The sequence below is a fragment of the Macaca mulatta genome, chromosome 3, assembly GCF_049350105.2.
Source record: "Macaca mulatta isolate MMU2019108-1 chromosome 3, T2T-MMU8v2.0, whole genome shotgun sequence".
Lineage (NCBI taxonomy): Eukaryota > Metazoa > Chordata > Mammalia > Primates > Cercopithecidae > Macaca > Macaca mulatta.
The window spans coordinates 96,083,634-96,104,573 of NC_133408.1; the positions used below are offsets into that span (position 1 = coordinate 96,083,634).

At 43.1% G+C, this 20,940-nt stretch overlaps 1 protein-coding gene across 6 annotated transcripts in view; it reads left to right on the forward strand.

The window, feature by feature from the left end:
- The first annotated feature begins 307 nt into the window (after positions 1-307).
- The window catches only part of PDE1C (phosphodiesterase 1C), a 547,393-nt gene continuing 526,760 nt past the window's right edge, over positions 308-20,940 (forward strand). For 5 of the 6 annotated variants that reach the window (XR_013415411.1, XM_028845886.2, XM_015133753.3 and 2 more), the window contains exon 1: positions 308-987. Coding sequence is in view for 5 of the 6 variants with exons in the window: in XM_028845886.2 (XP_028701719.2) it covers positions 903-987 (85 nt within the window). In the remaining variant the exon portion in view is untranslated. The remainder of the gene's footprint in view (positions 988-20,940) is intronic. The other variant, XM_001083624.5, reaches the window with a different exon arrangement.

The following is a 20,940-nucleotide window of genomic DNA, read 5'->3' on the forward strand; positions in this document are numbered from 1 at the left end:
CACTCAGCCTCAGTTTCCTCTCCTGTAATAAGAGCGTCAACTATGGGATTGGTAGATATCTTCCACATCAGCAAATTCCAGGAGTCTATCACATTGGGCAAACCCAAATTCGAAAGGTCAGGACAAGCTATTTGGAATGGATGGTAAGGGGCGAGTTCTAATTCGATTCTACATTTCACATCAGAGAGCCTAGGGTGACTTTGACAATTACCTTCCTGGGAGGGACAGTGGAGAAGGAACACTATCGGGGCTCCAGGTTAGTGCTGGGGACAGTGGCTGGGAGGAAGTGGGCGTGGCGATTTTTCCCGACTTCCTTGTTTGGAGTAAACTTCGGCAACATCTGATGGCTAAGGGGTTTGCTTTTCCATCTGTTGATGTGCTTTCTGGAAGCTCCCCGGTCTGCCAGAGAAAACATATCCAGAAGAGGCACGACGCCAATCCAGCCATTCCCTTGGGTGCCCAAATCCCCCCAGCCACCAGAGACGGAAGGAGAAGCTGAAGTGGAAAACAGACGTGCCTGGGGCGCGCGGACCCCGCGGCTGGCAGAAAGTAGCGTGGCCAGGCAGGGACCTCCGCGCCCACCCGTCAGCCCCGTCCACGCGCTCGGGCGCGCGTCCTCCCTTCCTGACACTCCTCTTGCCGCCTCTGGAGCTTGGAGATGGGACAGTCGCGACGGCTCCTGCCTCTGCCGAGTTCCTAGCCCTTTAGCTGTTGACGTTGGGTCCCCGCGCTTGTCTCCAGGCACTCAGCTGCCAGAGCGCGGCGGGGCTGAGGGTGACAGCGCGGCGCGGCCGGGGCAGGATTCGCCGCCGAGCCCCGGGCTGCTCACTCCGCCGTGGTGGAGGCGGGGACCGCGGACGCCGCTGGTTGAGCTGTGAGGTCCCTGCCCGGCCGGCCGAGCCATGACGGACGCCAGCAACAGGAAGGAGGGCTTCAAAAAATGCCGGAGCGCCACTTTCAGCATCGATGGCTACAGCTTCACCATCGGTGAGAACTTTCCACCCCTCTCTGACTCCTGGCTCGGACAAACGCCCTCTCTGGTGGCGGCCAGAGCTCCTTTCTAAGCGGGCAGGGGGAGCTCAGGGGTTGGGTTGGGGCCGGAGGGTGCTCGCCGGGCGGGAGTCCCCGGGAGCGGCGACTGGGTCGGGACAGAAACCGCACCCTGGGCTGTCTCCCCCGCACTCCTTGCGGGCTCCGACCCGGCGTCGCGCGGAAGCTGGTTTTCAGCATCACACCTCCCCGAACCGCTCGGCTTCCTGGCTGATTTTAATAACGCAGGCCGGGGGACAGGAGGGGTGGAAATAGGGCTGGAGACGCTGCGATGGAGAGATGAAGGTAGGAGTGCCGAGAGAGGGAGACAGAAAGCGACAGGGAGATGTGGACATGATAGAGACACACAGAGAGGTAGGAACATCCAGACACGGAGACGCTGATAGAAACACCTAGACCCCAGAGATAGAGACGGACGTCAAGACAGACTAGTAGAGTGACAGGGACGTGGAGACAGCGACTGAAACAAGAGAGGAGAGGCTGAGAGAGGCAGAGACCGGGGAATTCAGAGAGAGAGAGAGAGAGAGATTGAGATTGAACAATAGTTTCTATAAAAGTTGAAACAAAGGAAAAGGGACACATGAAGAGAGAGAAGAGAACAGAGAGATTCAGAAAAATAAAGCAGAAAAAGAGGCTAATTCAGTCTCAGAGAGAGAGGCCGCAGGGAGGGGGGATCATATGTCATGCTACCGAAAGTATTGGAGAAAAAGCTGTGATGTCTCTGAGCTGCAGGTGGTATTTTCCTCTCCTGCCCTTGGGACTCCTAGTGGCTCCTGTTTTCTTTCCCCCAAAACCCTTCACCAGGAGGGGGACCACAGGGGGTTGTGGGGGCCCTCAGGGAGCAGCAGGGCCACAGGGTTGACCCTCTGGAAGCCTAGCATTTGAAGAGGTGGGTCCTTGATACCTTCCGCCCCATGCCGTGGCTGTTTTGAAACAACTTGTCAGGGATTGCCTCCACATCTTCCTTGGAGGTGAGTAGAACTCAAGTCCCAGGTAGAGCCCTGGAGGCCTGCTCCTTGGGACTTCAGCCTCTGGAGAACAGCAGGACAGAGGCAGGAGCCACTCTGATTCCTACTTTTGGAAGTACTCAAGTTACTGTGGTCTTAATCTGAACTGAACCCCAAAGCCTTTGACAACGAGGGGGTAGATTATTTTGCTTTCTGTGGGCTGTGTCTGCTTGGATGTGTATCAGGAAAGTACCAGGGCCAAGAAGAGACCAAGGAACGGAGCTCATCTGAGGGCCACTTTTGTTCTTAAGGAAGTAACCCAAGGTTTCTGGGGCATGGACTGAACACTTGCCCTTCTCCAAACGACCCAAATCCCACCCCTCTGAGCCTTTGCCTAGGCTGTTCCCGCAGGCAGGAATGCCATTCCCCCAGCACAGCATTGAGAAATCTTGTCTATGCTTCAGATCCCAGCTCTCACTTTCCACCTCTTCCACTGTCCATCCCCATCAGAAAGAATTTCTTCCTTGGCACCCCCTCCAGTCTGGGAGTTCTCTGTTGGAGCTCACACCCTGCCTTGAATCAGTTATTTAGGCACCTGTTGGTAGTCTTCATTGCATGAGAAATTCCTTAAGGGTGAGACTGCTTATGTATATTTCTCTCTCAAATGGTGTTGGTGGGTGCTAAGGGAGTGTTTGTAGAAAAGAATTAAAGGTTGCTAAAGTCAAAAGTGTTTCATTAATAGATCATTGTCATGTTAAATTGGTTTTCTTGACTCTGGTAAGAAAATTCTCAAAAGTTATACCAGGTTGTCCTTATGAGATCTTATCCTCCAAAGTGTGGCTTTCTCAAATCCAGGATCATAGTGTGGTCCTCATCCTCCTGACATTTTCCCTTTCTGTTAGAAGAGATGGTCTAGCAGATTGGTATGGTCTGGTGGTCAGTAGAGACTCTAAAAATGAGCTGGTCACTTCCAAGTGCGATAGCCGCCAACTTATTTCAGATTGCTGAGAATTTATTCATTCACTTCTTTCTGCTTATTCTTCTTCCCTCCCCCTTTCCACATTTATTCAATTTTACTATATTAAGAGATACAATTTAGCGCAATGCCTGCCACACGGCAAACATTCAATAAATGGTAATTGTAATTATTCAAGGCACTAAGCTAATATCATGGAGAGTTTATGAAGATAAATCAGACTTAGAATCTGTGTTCAAGGAATTTGTATTCTTGGGGCGATGTGATATGTTCATACGTAACCATTTTAAAAAACAGAAATTAGTAAGTTGCTAGAGAGACATTTAAGAAATTTTAGGCCAAATTTAGAAAATATAATAATAAAAAAGGAAGAAAGAAAATCAACTGTCATTTTATCATCCAATGCTAAATATTAATAATTCTTGTATATACTTCTAATATGTACATTGTTTTTACAAAGTGAAATCATAATTTTTGAAAAATGTGTTATTAAAAATACCTTATTAGTTTTGTTTCATGCTATATATAAAGTATTTTAAAAATCAACTTCCTAATGTTGGCTACTTAGGTTACTTTTAATTTTCACCATAATAAACAGTGATAAAAAACTAAATCTATGAGTATATCGATGAGTACTTTTTTTGAGACAGAGTCTCTCTGTGTTGCCCAGGCTGGAGTGCAATGGCATGATCTCAGCTCACTGCAAGCTCCACCTCCCGGGTTCACACCATTCTCCTGCCTCAGCCTCCCAGTAGCTGGGACTACAGGCACCTGCCACCACGCTCAACTAATTTTTTTTTGTATTTTTAGTAGAGACAGGATTTCACTGTGTTAGCCAGGATGGTCTTGATCTCCTGACCTCATGATCCACCCACCTCGGCCTCCCAAAGTGCTGGGATTACAGGCATGAGCCATTGTGCCCAGCCCATGAGTACTTTTTAAAGATAACCTTCTAGAAGCTTAATTGCTTAGTCCAAGAGTATGAACATTTTTAGGAACTTTAAAACATATTGCTCAACTGCCTTCTGAAAAGATTTACCAGCTTCTACTCCCATCAGCAATGTTTTGACAGCTCTGAAAGGTAGCTGTTATGACCCCTGTTTTAGGAGAAGAAACTCCCAAGACTCCAGAGGAAATAATTTGCCAGAAGACATACAGCTAGGAGGTGGCAGAGTTGGGTTCAAACCACATCTGCCCTGACTCCTCAGCCTGGGGTTTGTCCCATACATCATGTGGCCTCCCACAGTGGACTTTATTTCTGCTGGACCCTCGGGACTAGCCCATCATCCTGCAGAAGAGAGATCTGGGAATTTGTTAGCTCTGCTTAACCAGCCAAGGCTGGAGCAAAACCAGAAAGAGATGAGACCATTGCTGCAGGTGGGACAGGGTGGGGTTGCTGCTCCCTGGAGGAAGATCAGGTAGAAGAAACAAGGTTAGTTAATCTACCTCACTAGACTCCCTTAGTCCCATGCTTCCCTGTCCTGGGGCAAATGATTTTCCATCCTCTTTATGTAATTTTCTCAGGTCATGAAATGGGTATGTGGTCAAGAGGTCTGGGAAACAAGACTATGAGATTGAACACGTGCCACATTCAAGCAGTGACTTTCAAAGCACCTTGATGCTTTGAGAGTTCCATCCCTGGGAAACCATTGAACTTATGATGATTGCAGCAAATGATTATTCTGATGAGCATAATTGAAGGCCATATGTAGAAGTGCAAGTGTTAATTGACTCTGGTGTGGTAGTACTTGTGAAGGAGCATTTGCATATGAAGTGAATGATTGGGGTGCGTAGGTGCAGTACCTTGTATTTCAGAAGAACTTTCCTTCTGGAGTTTGGATGTCTATTTGGGTTTGTATTAAGTCATTCACAGATTCTTGCTCTCTCCAGAAGGCTGCCTGAAATACAAATAAACACCTCCCCCTCAAAATGATGTATGTCTGCCAAAAACAAAAGCACATTTTTTCTTTTAAATCACCTGAGTGGGCCCCACTCGATCTCTTTTGATGCTCCTCCCTGTTCATTTTACAGATGAGAAAATGGGACTGAGGGAGGGCCCATCACTTCCCTCCTGGCCTCGGTGATGACCTGCAGGGTGTCAGAAGGAGGTGGGTGAAACCAGAGGCTCAGAGGGATGTGAAGTTGGCGGAGTGAATGTCAAAGAAGCTGCTTCCTTCAAAAATGAACCTATTGGTGTTGTGGAAAATTCTAGGCCTGTACTGAAGAGGTGTTGCTAACAGGGATGTGTTTCCTGTAGCAACGGCCACTGGCTTTTCTGCCTTGTGTTTCTCTCCTTGGGTTGTCCCAGAGGAGGAAACACAAGAAGCCCCTAGACAGCAATCGGAGGCTCAAGGGGCTGGGAGTTGGGGGTTCCCTGACTTACCCTTGGACAGCAGGGGATGGAGGCCAAACTGAAGGGAGGAGGTTTGCTAATAGATGCTCCTCTCAGAGGGGGTCTGGGCAGGCAGGGCTCTGTGGGTGGCCGAGGCCTGAATGAATTGGCTGCGTACACTGGGAGTGTGGCCCACTCTCCAGCTGAGGCAGAGGCCCCTGGCCTCCTCTGGGGCATATGGTTGAGGACTTTCTGAGCCCAGACTGGTCTCTGTGCTCTCTCAGCTAAGTGTCTTGTCTACCCTCCATCTGCCTGCTTAAACAAGCAGACAGTCTGGGTGGAAACAAGAACTTTGGACCTTTTACACCTGGTTGGGAGTGATCGTGGGGAGCAAAGAACCCAGTAAGGATTCCAGGTAAAATATTCTATGGCCACCTCCCAGTGCTCATGGACCTACTTCTCTCCCTCACTTGTATCTTAGAGTCAGAGTCAGGTGCAGCAGGGTGTGGGAAGAGGAGTCTGCAAACGGAGGCTTGCGATCTCTGCTCTGCTGTTCATCCTCTTCCATTCTGCACCATGGGCAAATCACATTATCTCTGAGCCTCAGTTTTCTCACATGTAAAATGGGGAGTAAGATCCTTAAATTTTGGCAGTATGGTGAGGATCGAGTGAAGGTTTGCATGAAACAACTGCGCTGTTAACTCTAAAATGCCCTCCAAATGCTTCTTGTTATTAGGGAAAGTTAATGCCGGTTAAAACCGGTTTATGCCACTTCACAACATTTGCACTTCCACCGAGTGCAGCCCTGTCTTTAGCCTGAGGAGCTCTCATAATGGAGTTGCCATTGTCAGCAAACAATTAGAGTGCAAGCTTTTAGGGGGCCAGCTGAGAGCTTGTATTTGCTGTGGGAAACCCTGGGCTTTGGAGTCACACACAGATTTATCAAGCCCATCAGGTGAGCCATTTAACTTCTCTCAGCCTCAATTTTCTTCTCTGAATAAATGGAGGTAGTAACACCTTCCTTGTGGGTGAACCATGGCCAGGGGAATGAAGGGCCATACACAGTACCTGGCTGTCACACTGTAGGTGTCCGTTCAATGTCCTTTCCCTTTGCCTGAAATCATACTGTGAGTAGAGCTGGTGCTGGCTGGGAGTGGGTGAGAATCAGTGATGTGATCCCCAGGATTTGTGACTGCACTCTGTGGGTGGGCAGCCAGGATGCCCTGTACAACTGTGCTGGCCCCTGACACCAGATGAGAGTAAATGTCAAGTGGGTACTGGGCACCCTGCTGCCCTCCTATAGGCTGATGCACTTTCCAGAGCCACACAGTGTGCCCGGCATGTCTTCTGAGCCTCCACAGACCTGGACAGGGTCCACCTGGGGCCATGGGAAGTTGGGAGTGGTGGGGAGAATAGTAACGAAGGAATGACAGTCCTGAGCTGGGCTTCGGGATCGGCCTGGAACACAGCAGGAGGAGGGGACCAGGATGGGTAAATTGCACTGAGTAGAGTCCAGAATATAACAGTCTCTGGAGTTAGACACTTGTGGTTCAAATCCAGAACCCCATCTTCCTTTGGTTGTGATCTTAGAGAGGTGGCATTTCATGGCTAATGTTAAGACTCCTAAGCTGTAAAATGGACATAATAAATAGTATCTACCACACTAGGGTAGGAAATCAAATGAGATAGTGCAACTAGAACACCTAGTAAGGCTGATTGATCCACTGGGCACAGTAAGCCTAGTGATCAGACAGCAATATTTTTAGGATTCTGAAAATATTTTAATTTCTTTTAGAATTGAAAGAAAAAATAAACTTTTAGATTGAAGAAAATACTTGACTTCATAGAATTTCAGTCAAGCTCTAAAGATCTGCAGTACAACATCATACACCTAAAAATTTGCTTAGAGGGTAGATCTCATGTTACGTGTTCTTACCTCAACAAATAATAGAGAAGTTAAGAAAACTTAACATTATTATATTCTTCATTTCAATGCAATCCTAAAATATGTTTTAAATTATTATTATTATTATTATTATTTTTTGTGCAGGAAGGGACCCACAAAAGCAAAAGTTTCTAGGGCCCATGAAAGTCATAATGAAGCTCCAGCTTCTAGTACAGGGCCTGGCACAGTCAGGGCATTCAAAATTGTGAACTATTATTATTGGTAGGTTAATAAATATTTGCTGAACATAACACTGAAGTAGACACTGTAGAAAGGTGGGGGAACCATGGAGAAGAAAAGCACAGACTAGTAGAAAACACATACTGGACGCAGAGATGGGGTTAGCCCCTTACTAACTTGCTTTTTGATCCTGGGTAAGTCACTTAACCTGGGCCACAGTTTCTCCATCTGTAAACAAACTGGTTAAGTAAGGAAATCTCTGCAGTTCCTGCCTCTCCTGGAAGAGGTGAGTTTTGGGTCCTGACCCTGGCCTTCCCAGAGTAGATGAGATGCTGGGAATGGCTAAGTGAGGTACACCGGAGATTTGTGATGGATGCTTTGTAGAGTTCAGAGCAAAGAGGAGGCAAACTGCGTACAAGACTAGTTAAGAACTCAGAGGTGAAATTATTCATGAAGTAAGCATACTATGCTTTGTATATACGGCATTGTACAGTTTTCTTACTTACAGTGAAGTTTAATAACCACTGAGCTAAACTCAAGAAAGGACCAAAGCCAAGTCCATGTGTAGCTGCCCAGGCCTTCCAGCTATTTCACCTATATGCTAACCATCAAATTCCAGTGGGAAATGGGGACTAGCTGGAGATTTCCAAGTGTCTCTGAGTGCCTGCAGGGCTAACTCCATTCTGATGTGATATGAAACCTTTTTGACTTCAACTCATGCTACAAGATTTGTTACGAAGAATAAACGTAAGAATGAATACCAAATTAATAATAGATATAGAAGCATCTAGCATGGATCCTGCTTGATAAATGCTTGTTGGACTTGAGAGGCAGTGTGTGCAGAGGTTAAGAGTTGGATTCTGGAGTTTGACTGCCTTGGTTGAATTTTGGCTTCACAGTTTATTAGCTGTGTAATTTTGGACAAGTTACTTAACCTTATTGTATTTCAATGTGCTCATCTGTTAAATGTAGACAATTACATTACCTACCTCCTAGGGTGTTAGAGGAGTTAGTACATATCAAGCACTCAGAATAGCACCTGGTACAAAGTAAGTTCTACATAAATGTTTTTATTATTATATATTTATAGTTTATATCCATTATAAGATATTTTCATAATATTTTTAACTTGGAAATAATAATAACCAACTCTGAGTCCTGCTTGATCAAATCGCCATATGTACTGTTGTTTGAAAACCTGAAAGGATGACTTTGTCTTCTGCTTTCTGTTGTTCAATGTTGGCATTTTTCGTGTGCTTCACTTTTGTGTCTTTGGGTAATGATCTCTTGATACTTTATGGTTGTTCTTCATGGATCCATGTTCCCGTTTCCTCAGCTAGTTAACATCTTTCAGGATTTACTGCATCACTTGTGATGGTTTTGCACAGCGAGTCCCTAGCTGCCAGGCCCTTGTTAGAATGTTAGTTCTCCTAGGCCAGGATGCCAGGTGGAAAGGCAAGTGATACAGAAGACCTGGGCTCTAGACCCAGTTCTGGTACTTCCTATCTCTGTGGCTGTGGGAATGATCGTTCACCTCTGTGACCCTTGGGGCCCTCATTAGTAAATGGAGATAGCAATTCCTTCTTTGTTGTGTTGTTGAGAGGGTTCAAGAGGATGAGGAATGTAGGAACCCGGTGTGCTCTAGGTGCCTGTTAATTGGTAGCTGTTGGTTGTGATGATGGAGGGACTCTGAAATCAGGGTGTGGGCAAGACTCCCAGACCCACAGCTGCTTCCCTGGACGGTGCTCACCTGCCTGTCCCTGGCTGCCTCCACCAACCCTCCACCAGCTACTTATGTAGCATTCTGGCACGGCTGCAAGTCTATCTTTATTTTAGGGTAGGATTTCCGACCAGGCCAGGGATCTGGAGTGCCTGTCTCAGCCAAGCCGGGTGCTTCCAGCTGGGTCGGGGTAATTGGTGCCAGCTGCTTTGGGGAGAGCTGGTTGGCACTTCCTGTGCTGCTGGCAGACAGGCACTGGAGTGTGTTGGAACCTTGGCCTGAGAACCAGGCCTTCCCCAGGGGATCCTGGGCAGGCTTAGACACAGAAATGCTAGAAGTTGGTTTTCACTTGGTGGAAGGCAGTGTCTCCTGGACAAGGGTCCAAAGCACCCAAGACTCTGCCCTTGAGTATTAGGTCACAGTACTGCTGCCAGAGTTTGAGAAGAAACCACATTGCAGGAATTGATTTGCTGACTTTGTCTCTGCTTCCCCAAATGGCTGTGCTTCCTCTCTTCGTGGTAACTTCATAGAGTGGCTCAGGTATGATTCCATGGGCTTGGGGAGGAGAAAAGGAGAAAAAACCCCTTCTGGACTTGCATGGACTATAACCACCAGCATTATAGATAGTCTAATTCAGTTTTCACAAGTTGAAATTAGACAGATGGAGAAGTGACTTGCTCAAGGTCAAAGTAATAAGTAAGGGTTTCAGTGCAGTTCAACTACAGGGCTCTTTCCTGGCTTATTTTTTATTTTTATTTTTTGGTTTTGCTGTGTTGGACCTGTTGAATTACATAATTTCATTTCTCAGACATATTGGCTCTTGGAGATTATCTCAATAAAACTTTTGTAGTGTATATGGTAGAGAGAATATCCCTTCTTTATCTTTGGACAAACCAGAATGTGAATGGATAAGTTGTCATGTTCACCATTTATGAAATAGCTGACCACTTATTTATTTAGTTAGTTTTTAGAGACAGTCTTGCTTTGTCACTTAGGCTGGAGTGCAATGGTACGATCAAGGTTCACCACAGCCTTGACCTCCTGGGCTCAAGCGATCCCCCTGCCTCAGCCTTCTGAGTAGCTGGGACTACAGGTGTGCACCACCATGCCCAGCTAACTTATTTTTATTATTTCTAGAGATGGGGCCTCGCTATGTTGCTCAGGCTGGTCTTCAACTCGTGGGCTCAAGCAATCCTTCTGCTTTGCCCTCCCAAAGTGTTGGGATTACAGGCATGAGCCACCGTGCCTGGCGTCTGACCACTTTTTTTTTTTTTTAAACTTTCTGAGTCTTGTTTCTTAATTTTGTAAAGTAGGAATAATAATATCTGCATATGATGTGACATATGTAAAGTTCTAGCCCAGTAATGACAATTGCAGGTGGTTATAAAAATATTGACTCCTTCCCCTTCCCTTTTCTTCTTCCTAGTTCATGCCAAACCTGAAGGTGTTTCTGCTGGCTTAGATGTTTGCCCAGTAATCACAAATATGGGAACCCTCCAGGCCTTTGGAAGTTACATCTCTCTGAGAGGTCCTAAGAGAAAACTGGCATTGTTTTTCTCTGACTTTGGGCCCAGGGAACACACATGAACACAATAGGATTTAAGCAGTGAGTGGGAAAGTGAATGGATTTCTTTTTTAAAGTGATTAGTTTACAGTTTCTCAGAAAGGTCCACTGTATCTGGTGACTCACCTTTAACAACTGGAAATTACTTTAGCTTTTCAAATTGTATTGAGTCAGTTAGTATTGGAGAGGAATCCATCATCTCTTAAAGAGGGAGCCAGCAGGACTTGAGTCAGACTAGATCCCAATCATCTGCTGGGCCCCACGGAAACCCAGTTTTCCAACAGGATGCATTTTCTTCCTTTCTCGTCTGGGTCATTCATGAGGCTAACTGTTTAAAACAGTGAAAAGTGTTTAAAAGATGCAGAATTTAGTCCAGTTGTGTAAGACAGTAAGCCTGGTCTTAGTGACTATTTCAAGGAGGCTATTTTTTTTTGGGTAATTATGCAAACCATTGCCCTCATGTTGCTGATGATAATGAGAGGCTTTACTATTGGTAAACATTCCCAAACATCAGCTCATTTGATGCTACCAATTCCCCTGAAAGAGAACTATGAGCAGCTCTATTTCACAGATGGAGAAACGGCTACTGCAGGAAGTCGGAGTGACTTGGTTTCAGAACCATGACTCCAATCCAGTTTCTACATTTTGTTTTTTAAGACAGAGTCTCACTCTGTTGCCCACGCTGGAGTGTAGTGGCATAATCTCGGCTCACACCAACCTCTGTCTCCCAGGTTCAAGTGATTCTCCTGCCTCAGCTGCCCAAGTAGCTGGGAGATGGGGTTTCACCATGTTAGCCAGGCTGGTCTCGAACCCCTGACCTCAAGTGATCTGCCTGCCTGGGCCTCCTAAGGTGTTGGGATTACAGGTGTGAGGCACTGTGCCTGGCCAGTTTCTACATTTTTGAAAGCTTGGGCATTTGAACTAGAAACCTGGGAACCGTTGTAGATTCCTTTTCCTGTGCAGATTCCCACCCTCACCTCATCTAATTAGTATTTAAAGTCCGTAGGCTTTTTGATCCTGCTGCCCTTCCGTTTAAAACCCAGGAGGGAGACTCCCATTGGATGCAGGATCAAGCCCACATTCCCAGGTAGGGCCCATGGGCCTTCCATGACCTGGCCTTTGCTTTTCTCTGGACTCGTACTTTGCAGTGCCTTGTCTGCGCATGGGCTGTAACCACTCACTTAGCCCGTCTTTATGCAGTGCATTCTTTATGGCAGTGATTGTGTTAGGCACTAGGAATACTATGTGAGCAAACAAGCCAGCCCTGATGACATGGTGCTGACAGCCTAGTGGGGCCCACAGACATTGGTATAACTGTGCTTCGTCCTCTGATGGCAAGGCCAGGGTGCTGTGGTCATGCCCAGCAGGGGTATCTAATCTGTCTGGGGGTTGGGATTGGCTTCCCTGGTGAAGGGTGTTGGGGAGGTGATGGGAGAGCCTCCAGGTGGATCAGGCAGCCTGTGCAGAGGCCCTATGGCTGGAGGGAGGAGATGGGATATGGAGGGCTGTGAGAGCATTAAGAAGAGACTGGAGAGGTGATTATGTGAGGCCTTATAGGCCCACTGGAGTGTTTTGTTTTTTTCTCCAAGAGCAGTGGAAGGCAGCTGGCCATTTTAGGGAGAGGGGACAAGATCAGATTTGTGTTTATAAACACACACTCTGGCTATGCTGTGGAGAATCAGTTGCTGAGTGTTTGCTGAATGTTCTTGCTATTATGTAGTAATAATAACTAGCCATTTCTGTGTGACCTGCATTCTTCCTTTGTATCTGGGCCTTCCTGTAGCCTTCTGGGTATTAGTTCTCTCTTTCAAACAAACCAGGCAAACTTTTAGGCTGCCAGAGCAGTAGGTGGTCCTTGGGGGCTGGAGGCTGTCTTAATTTTCCTAATTACTTAATTCATTTTTTAACAAAATGAAGATAGCATTATTAATTTTATTTGCCTGTAAAAATGATCCATGTTCATTTTAGGAACTCAGGAAAGAAAACCTCATTATCCAGAGATGACCTCTGTTAATATCCTATCCTTGGTCCACATAATATTCTATTGCAGTTCTATTTAAATGGGATCATACATGTTGTTCTAGTACCTGCTTTTAAAACTTAATTGTATATATGGATATTTTAAATTAGTCAGCTCTCTTGGTCTCTCTGACTTAGTGCCTAGGCTCTCTTTTGGGTTTGTATCAGCTTCCCTAATCCTGAATGCCCCATGAGGCAGGTGAAACTTTTCTGAGTATTTCACAGCATGGCCTATTTTGGCAGAGGTGTCTCACAAATTATATGCAAATATATTTTATATACAAACACACAGCCCCTCCACACACCATGTATACTACTATTTTCTTTGTAATTGACTGTTTGCTATATGCCAAACGCTGTTCTAACGGCTTTGTAAGCACTAGCTCATTTAATTTCTCATTTTCGAATGAGGAAACGAACACACTTATCCAGGGAAGTGGAGAGATCTGGATTTGAATCTGATGCTACAATGGTTATGTGAGAGCTTGACTATGCATGGGACATGTCAGAGAAAGTGCCCTTCTTACACCTGTGGGACACGCCTTGGGTAAAAATCCAAAGCACTTTTGGGACATCTAGCATCTCCTCTTAGCATCCCAGTGAGAGGGTTTATGACTTTATAAGAGGGAAACTGAGTATTAAGTTATTAGAGGTAGAATGTTTCTTAGATTGTGTTTCAGCAGAAAGCTCAATCAACCACTCATTCCTTCCTACATTCTCTTACAAATATTAGTTAGTGCCTACTAACCTCCCTGCAAGTATAGGAAGATATTAAATAATTTTCTCTTTTTTGAAAAGCATGTGGGCTTGTGGGGAAGCTGACATTGACAAGTAACATGCTGAGGCCAAGTGCTGTTTGGGGGATTTATAAAGGATGAAGATAATGCAGGGGGAGGGGTTGGCAAAGGCTTGAACTTAGTTTTTTCCACTCTTGTTTGATCTTTCACTCCCTTCCCCTCCCCTTCTCCTCTCTCCTTCTCTCCTCTCCTCCCTGCCCACCCCCCGCTCTCCCCTTTCTCTTCTTTTCTCCCCAGTATCACTCCCTTCCCTTCCCTTCTCCCCTCCCTCTTCCTTTCTTCTTCTTCTCCCTTCCTTCCCTTCAATGTTTTTCCTTCCTGTTTCTTTTCTCCTTTTCTTTTCCTTTCCTTCAGCTTTATTGAGGTGTCATCTACATACCATAAAATTTACCCATTTTAAGAGTACAATTCAACAAGCTTTAGTGAGTTTACAGTTGTGTAATCATCACCATGTATAAGTACTTCATTCTGTTTTATTTTGAATAATATTCCATTATATGAACATATACATTTGTTTATCCATTCAATAATTGTTGGACACAGGTTGTTTCCAGTTTTTGGTTATTATGAATAATGCTGATATAAATATTTACATACATGTCTTTATGTGGACATATGTTTTAAGTCTCTTGAGCAGGTTCCTAGGAGTGGGATTGTTGGGTTGTATGGTAAATTATTGTATAACATTTAGGGAACTGCCAAACTTTTCCAAAGTGTCTGCACCATTTTATGATTCCACCAGCGATGTATGAGAGTTTTTGAATAGAGTTTTAAAGAAGTAGGAATCAGCCACGTCAGTGGTTCTCAAACGCTGCAGCAACAGGGCTGGCCACATAAAAACCAAATGGAGAGTTTGTTAAGGATTTCTGGGCTCTATGCTCCGAAGATTCCAATTCCATAATTGTGGGTTGGACCTGGCAAGTGCATTTTTTTCTTTTTTTTCTTTTTATTTGTGAGACGGAGTCTCGCTCTGTCACCCAGGCTGGAGTGCAGTGGCACGATCTCTGCTTGCTGCAACCTCCGCCTCCCAGGTTCAAGCGATTCTCTCACCTCAGCCTCCCAAATAGCTGGGATTACAGGCACCTGCCATCGTGCCCGGCTAATTTTTGTATTTTTGTAGAGATGGGGTTTCACCATGTTGGCCAGTTGGTCTTGAACTCCTGACCTCAGGTGATCTGCCTGCCTCAGCCTCTGAAAATGCTGGGATTACAGGCATGAGCCCCTGTGCCCAGCCTGGCGTGTGCATTGTTAGAAAGCTCTCTAAGTGATTCTGCTGTGTTCCTTGTTTAGGAATCACAGAGCTGGATGAGATTGGGGATGGGATGGACAAGGGAGAAATTCTGGGAACATTCTAGACAGAGAAAACACCATGTATAAGAACAGTGTGATATGTGAGGATGTTAATAGCAGTAGGCGTGGCAAGAGAGAGCAGTTTGGAGACTCTTGCATTGGTTAAGACTTAATAAGGAAGCAATTAATTCATTGACATATCTGTCTAGTTTTCTGTGAAACTTTTCAAGACGAACTAACTTTTTTGGGAATACTAGGTACTAGGCTCCGAGTTTTATGCTTAATTTTCCAACTCTTTAGACTCATTATTATTCTCAGTTTATAGGTGAGGAAACGGAGGTTTAGGAGGTTAAGTAATAGAGCTGGGACTTGACACCAGTTCTGTCTGGCTCCTTCCACCATAGCAGTTTGCCCCTATTCTATGCAGAGCACTGGTGCTAGTGCCATGTGAATAGGGTCTTGAGATTTCATATTCATTGTAGGAGAATTCATTATGCATATTTTGCAATTGATTCCCCAGCTTGCTGTGCAGTCATTCCTATTTGCCCTTCTTTTCTATGGGTTACAGGTGTATTAGATTTTCTGTAATGGAAATTACAATATTTAAATGTTCCAGGAGGATGCAAAATAAGATAACTTAGTTAAACACCTTGAGGCTCTAGTCTATGCTGGCGTTAATAAACGTCCTCTGGATGCTTCTTCCTGCCCTGGTCCCTGTTGTTCAAGGTAGTGTTTACCGACTGCGCCAAAACTTGACCCTGGTTCTCTGGTGGCAGTCAGTCTGAGCGCTACAGAAATGGAAGATTAAAGCCCCCTGTGAGTCAGGCACTGGAGTTCTGCGGTAGGGCTGTTTTCAAAGTTGGATGCGTGATGGAGGGAAACTTGTAGTAATTACTGAACAGATGCCCTTAATGAGGTCTCTGCTGGATTTCCAGCTGGCAGCAAAGCTCTGCATTGGGACGGGACCGTTGAAGTCACTGGATCATTATGTGACATCACATCCTCCCCTTGTTGTCATAGCAGCTGTAATCATCCTACTGAAAGTGTCCCTCAGGGTGATGGCAAGCCACATCTTTCTTTTAATGTGCTTTCTTTCATGCTAAGGAGAAAAAGAACTAGCATGCCAATGCTCTTCAAAAAGCGAAAAAGCTTAATGTCAGCATGTTATTACTATCCTTGTTACTATTTTAACAATTATTATGCAAGTTAAACATATGATTATGTGAAAATTTATAAAATAGAGATTGGCAAAGAGAATACAAAAATCCTACCTGTCATATCAACATGTAGACAGAACCACTATTAACATTTTGGTGAATATCTTCCTGAACAAAAAAAAGTTGTTTTTGCTTAATGAATGTAGATATGTACATTTATTACTATTTTTTTCAAATATGGGACCATTACTGTATTGTGGTTTATTTTTTCCCCATCTGACAATGTATAATTAATGTCTTTTCATATCAATATTCTTCTTCATCACAGTTTTTAAGGTATCACAATTGATTTAGCTGATCCTCTATTGTTGGGTGTTTCAAGTTCTTTCTGCTTTCTTGCTGCCGCAAATAACATTACAGTAACTATCATTGTCTCCACATCTTTATAAATCCTTTTTGCCTTAGGAATTGTTGAGTTCAAAGAATTGACTATATTTGACACATTTGAAATGTACATTCTAAACCACTCCCACTCTCTAATATCTTGCCAGTTTACAATTCCCCACATAAGTTATGAGTTTTTGTGTTGATGTTATGAACATGGGATTTTTAACCTTTAAGGAGTTATAACTTGATAAGTGAAAAATGGCATATAGGCCGGGTGCGGTGGCTCACGCCTGTAATCTTAGCACTTTGGGAGGTGGAGGTGGGCGGATCACAAGGTCAGGAGATCAAGACCATCCTGGCTAACACGGTGAAACCCCGTCTCTACTAAAAATACAAAAAATTAGCCGGGTGTGGTGGTGGGCACCTGTAGTCCCAGCTACTCGGGAGGCTGAGGCAGGAGAATGGCGTGAACCCGGGAGGTGGAGCTTGCAGTGAGCTGAGATCGCGCCACTGCACTCCAGTCTGGGTGACAGAGCGAGACTCTGTCTCAAAAAAAAAAAAAAAAAAAAAAAAAAAAGAAAAAAAAAAGAAAAAAAAAGGCATATAACTGTTCTGTTATTTGACTATTTCGTTCATGTGTTAATTGACCATCTATATTTCTTTTCTTTTTTTTTGATGGAGTTAGGCCCTTGTTGCCCAGGTTGGAGTGTGCAATGGCATGATCTCGGCTCACCACAACCTCCACCTCTTGGGGTCAAGTGATTCTCCTGGCACAGCCTCCCAAGTAGCTGGGATTACAGGCATGCGCCACCATGCTTGGCTAATTTTGTATTTTTAGTAGAGACAGAGTTTCTCCATGTTGGTCAGGCTGGTCTCGAACTCCCGGCCTCAGGAGGTCTGCCCGCCTCTGCCTTCCAAAGTGCTGGGATTACAGGCATGAACCACCGCAGCTAGCCGACTTTTCCCTCCCTCCCTCCCTCCCTCCCTCTCCTTCCTTCCTTCCTTCCTTCCTTCCTTCCTTCCTTCCTTCCTTCCTTCCTTCCTTCCTTCCTTCCTTCTTTCTCTCTCTCTCTCTCTTTCTTTCTTTCTTTTTCTTTTTTTTTTTAAATTATACTTTAAATTCTAGGGTACATGTGCCCAACTTGCAGGTTTGTTACATATATATACAAGTGCTGTGTTGGTTCGCTGTACCCATTAACTTACCATTTACATTAGGTTTTTCTCCTAATGCTATCCCTCCCCCTGCCCCCCGCCGCACGACAGGCCCCAGTGTGTGATGTTCCCCTTCCTGTGTCCAAGTGTTCTCATTGTTCAACTCCCACCTATGAGGGAGAACATGTGGTGTTTGGTTTTCTGTCCTTGTGATAGTTTGCTCAGAATGATGGTTTCCAGCTTCATCCATGTCCCTACAAAGGACATTAACTCATCGTTTTTTATGGCTGCATAGTATTCCACGGTGTATATGTGCCACATTTTCTTATTTCAGTCTATCATTGATGGACATTTGGGTTGATTCCAAGTCTTTGCTATTGTGAATAGTGCCACAATAAACATATGTATGCATCTATATTTCTTTAAAGAGACTCATGCTCTACTGCCTGTGCTAGCTGTGCAACTTATTTCTTTTATAGTAGTACGTTGCTGCCTTTCACTAGTTTTTCTACTGGGGTATTTCCTTTAGTTTAGTTTTGTTTTGTTATAGGCAAGGTCTCACTCTGTTGCCCAAAGTGTAGTGGCACCACCTTGACTCACTGCAGCCTTGAACTCCTGGGCTCAAGCGATCCTCCTACCTCAGCCTCTCAAAGTCCTGGGATTACAGGTGTGAACCACCATACCTGGCCTGACTTCCTTTAATTTATATGAAATTTTTATATATAAAAATTAAAAATTAAAATTAAATCTATTCAGCCTTTGTGATATTTGTTGCAAATAATTTTCACAGTTTTCAAATATGCCTTTTAACCTTGTTTATGTTTAGATGTTAAATTTTTAAATAAGCCAATCAGTTTTATTCATTTATAATTCATGTTTAGAAAAACTTCTACATTGAAAATATGCATCAATATTTTCTTCTAGTACTTTATAGTTTTATTTTTATATTTAAATCCTTACTTCATCTAAAATTCATTTTGTAATAAGGTAGAGATTTAATTTTGTTTTTTCTGTCAATTTACCCCCTTTTTTTCTGTGCTGATTTAAAATATTAATAATACTAATGTTACACACATATACATATTTGGGTCTTTTTTTGGAGTTTCCTCTTTATTTTTAAGTTTTTTTTAAGAGAAAAAGTCTCACTCTGTTGCCCTGTCTGAAGTGTGGTGGCATGATCATAGCTCACGGTAACCTCAGACTTCTTGGTTCTAGTGATCCCCTTGCCTCAGGCTCCCAAGTAGCTAGGACTATAGGTGTATATCACCACACTCTGATAATTTTTTTGATTTTTGTGGAGACAGTCTTGCTATGTAGCTCAGGCTGGTCTCGAGTTACTGGCCTCAAGCAATCCTCCTGCCTCAGCTTCCCAAAGCAACAACTTTGCCCAGGCTATTTTTGCTCATTTTTATTCTTGATGAACTTTAAATTTGCCAGTTTTCATTATAAAATTTTTAGGCTTTTTGATAGGGCTGTAGTCAAGAGCATAACTGCAACTTTCTGTGTGGTCTAATTCTAAATCAATTTTTGTACATGTTTCATGGGCACTGAAAAATAGAGTATGTTTCTGTTTTTATATGTATCATCAATGTATTTATTAAATTAATTTAATTATGTTATAATGATATAATGAAGGCACATTATCCAGATTAGTAATTACATTAATACAATTATTTAGCTCTTTCTCTATTTTTTGGCTGTTTGACCTGATGAAGACAATTTGTTTATTAAAGAGTTATTCTAATATAATTTGTTCTTATGAATTTCTTCTTGTATTTCAGTTATAGCTTTATATATATTTTGGTACACTATAACTTGTTTCATGGAATTTATGAGAATTATATATTCACTATCAATTTTACTGTTTTCCAATATAAAATTATTGGGTAAGTACCACTAAATGGTATTTACCACTATTTTTCTACAAATTTACAATATCTTGTGTGTATATCTGTATGTGAACATATAATATTCTCATTGTTGAAAACTCAACCAGACCAAAGCATTAAAATCTCCCCAAATCTACTTCTGATGTTTTAGTGAATCCCTTTTATATATTCTATTGGGTGTGCGTGCACATGAACACACATATTCACAATTTGCCATGGGATCATTCTGTGCATGCTGTTGTGTAGTCTACATTTTTTTCCCCACTGACAAATATGTCATGGTCACCTTTCTGTTGCAATAAACATAAAGTTGAATAACCATTTTAAATGACATTCTCAGTTCAAAATATTTATACTTTTCATCAGATCAAGAAATTAGGTTTTTGCCCTCATATATTTATTTTACTTTGTTTTAGGTACAGTATTTTGTTTTTTGACCCAAGTTTATAGTTTCAAAATTTTTAATAGAGGAGATTAATGTAATTGTTATAATTATTATATTTGCTCTTATTTCTGGCATATCAGCATTTTCTACTTTAAAGATTCTGTATTGCTCTTTCCTTTATGTTTTCTTTTCTGGTATATAGATTATATTTCTTTTAAGTTTTATTTTATTTTTAATTGACAAATAATTGTACATATTTATGGGGTACAATGTCATATTTCAATGCATGTATATATTGTATAATGATCAAATCAGGGTAATTAGCAAATCTTTCACCTCAAACGTTGATCCTTTCATTGTGGTGAGAATGTTCAGCATCCTCTTGTGTAGCTATTTGAAATATACAATACATTATTGTTAACCACAATCACCCTACTGTGCAATAGAACACCAGGACTTATTCCTCCTATCTAAGTGCAACTTTGTGTCTGTTGACCGATCTTTCTCCATCCTCCCTCCCTGGGCTATATTTTCTTTAGCTTTTATCTTTTCTAATGTTTGGAAGACATATATTCTAGTGGTAGTTATTTTTAAGTTTTCAAAAATGTTCTTTGATCAGCCTTTTCAGATTGTGACAGTCACGTGTGAAATGGCACCTCTGCTGATAAAGTGTTGAACACACTCTGTCATCCTGCCTACTTCCTGTGCTATGTTAGTGTATTTGATTTTGGTTTTTCTATTTGATCAGTTTTTATATTTGAGATTGGTTTTTAAAACAGCTTTATTGAGACATAACTTTCCATAAAATAAATTCATCTTAAGTATACAATTCAATGATTTTTAGTAAATTTTCAGAATTGTGCCACTCCCACCACTATCCAATTTTAGAACATTTCTCTCATTCCCCAGAGAATCCTCACTCCAGTTTTCATTGAGTCCACTTTTATATCCAGCTTTCTGCCAATTGTTTATCTTTTAAAACTGGTTTTATTTTTCATTATCAGTCACTTTGTCCCCTTTCTGGACAACAAATTCAAGAAACTTTCTGGAAGCTCCTGTGTGTCTTAAGAGCTCGTGTATCTGAACATCCCTTTTCAACATGGCAGATACATTGGTGGCAGAAAATTACTGGATCATAACTGTTTTCTTC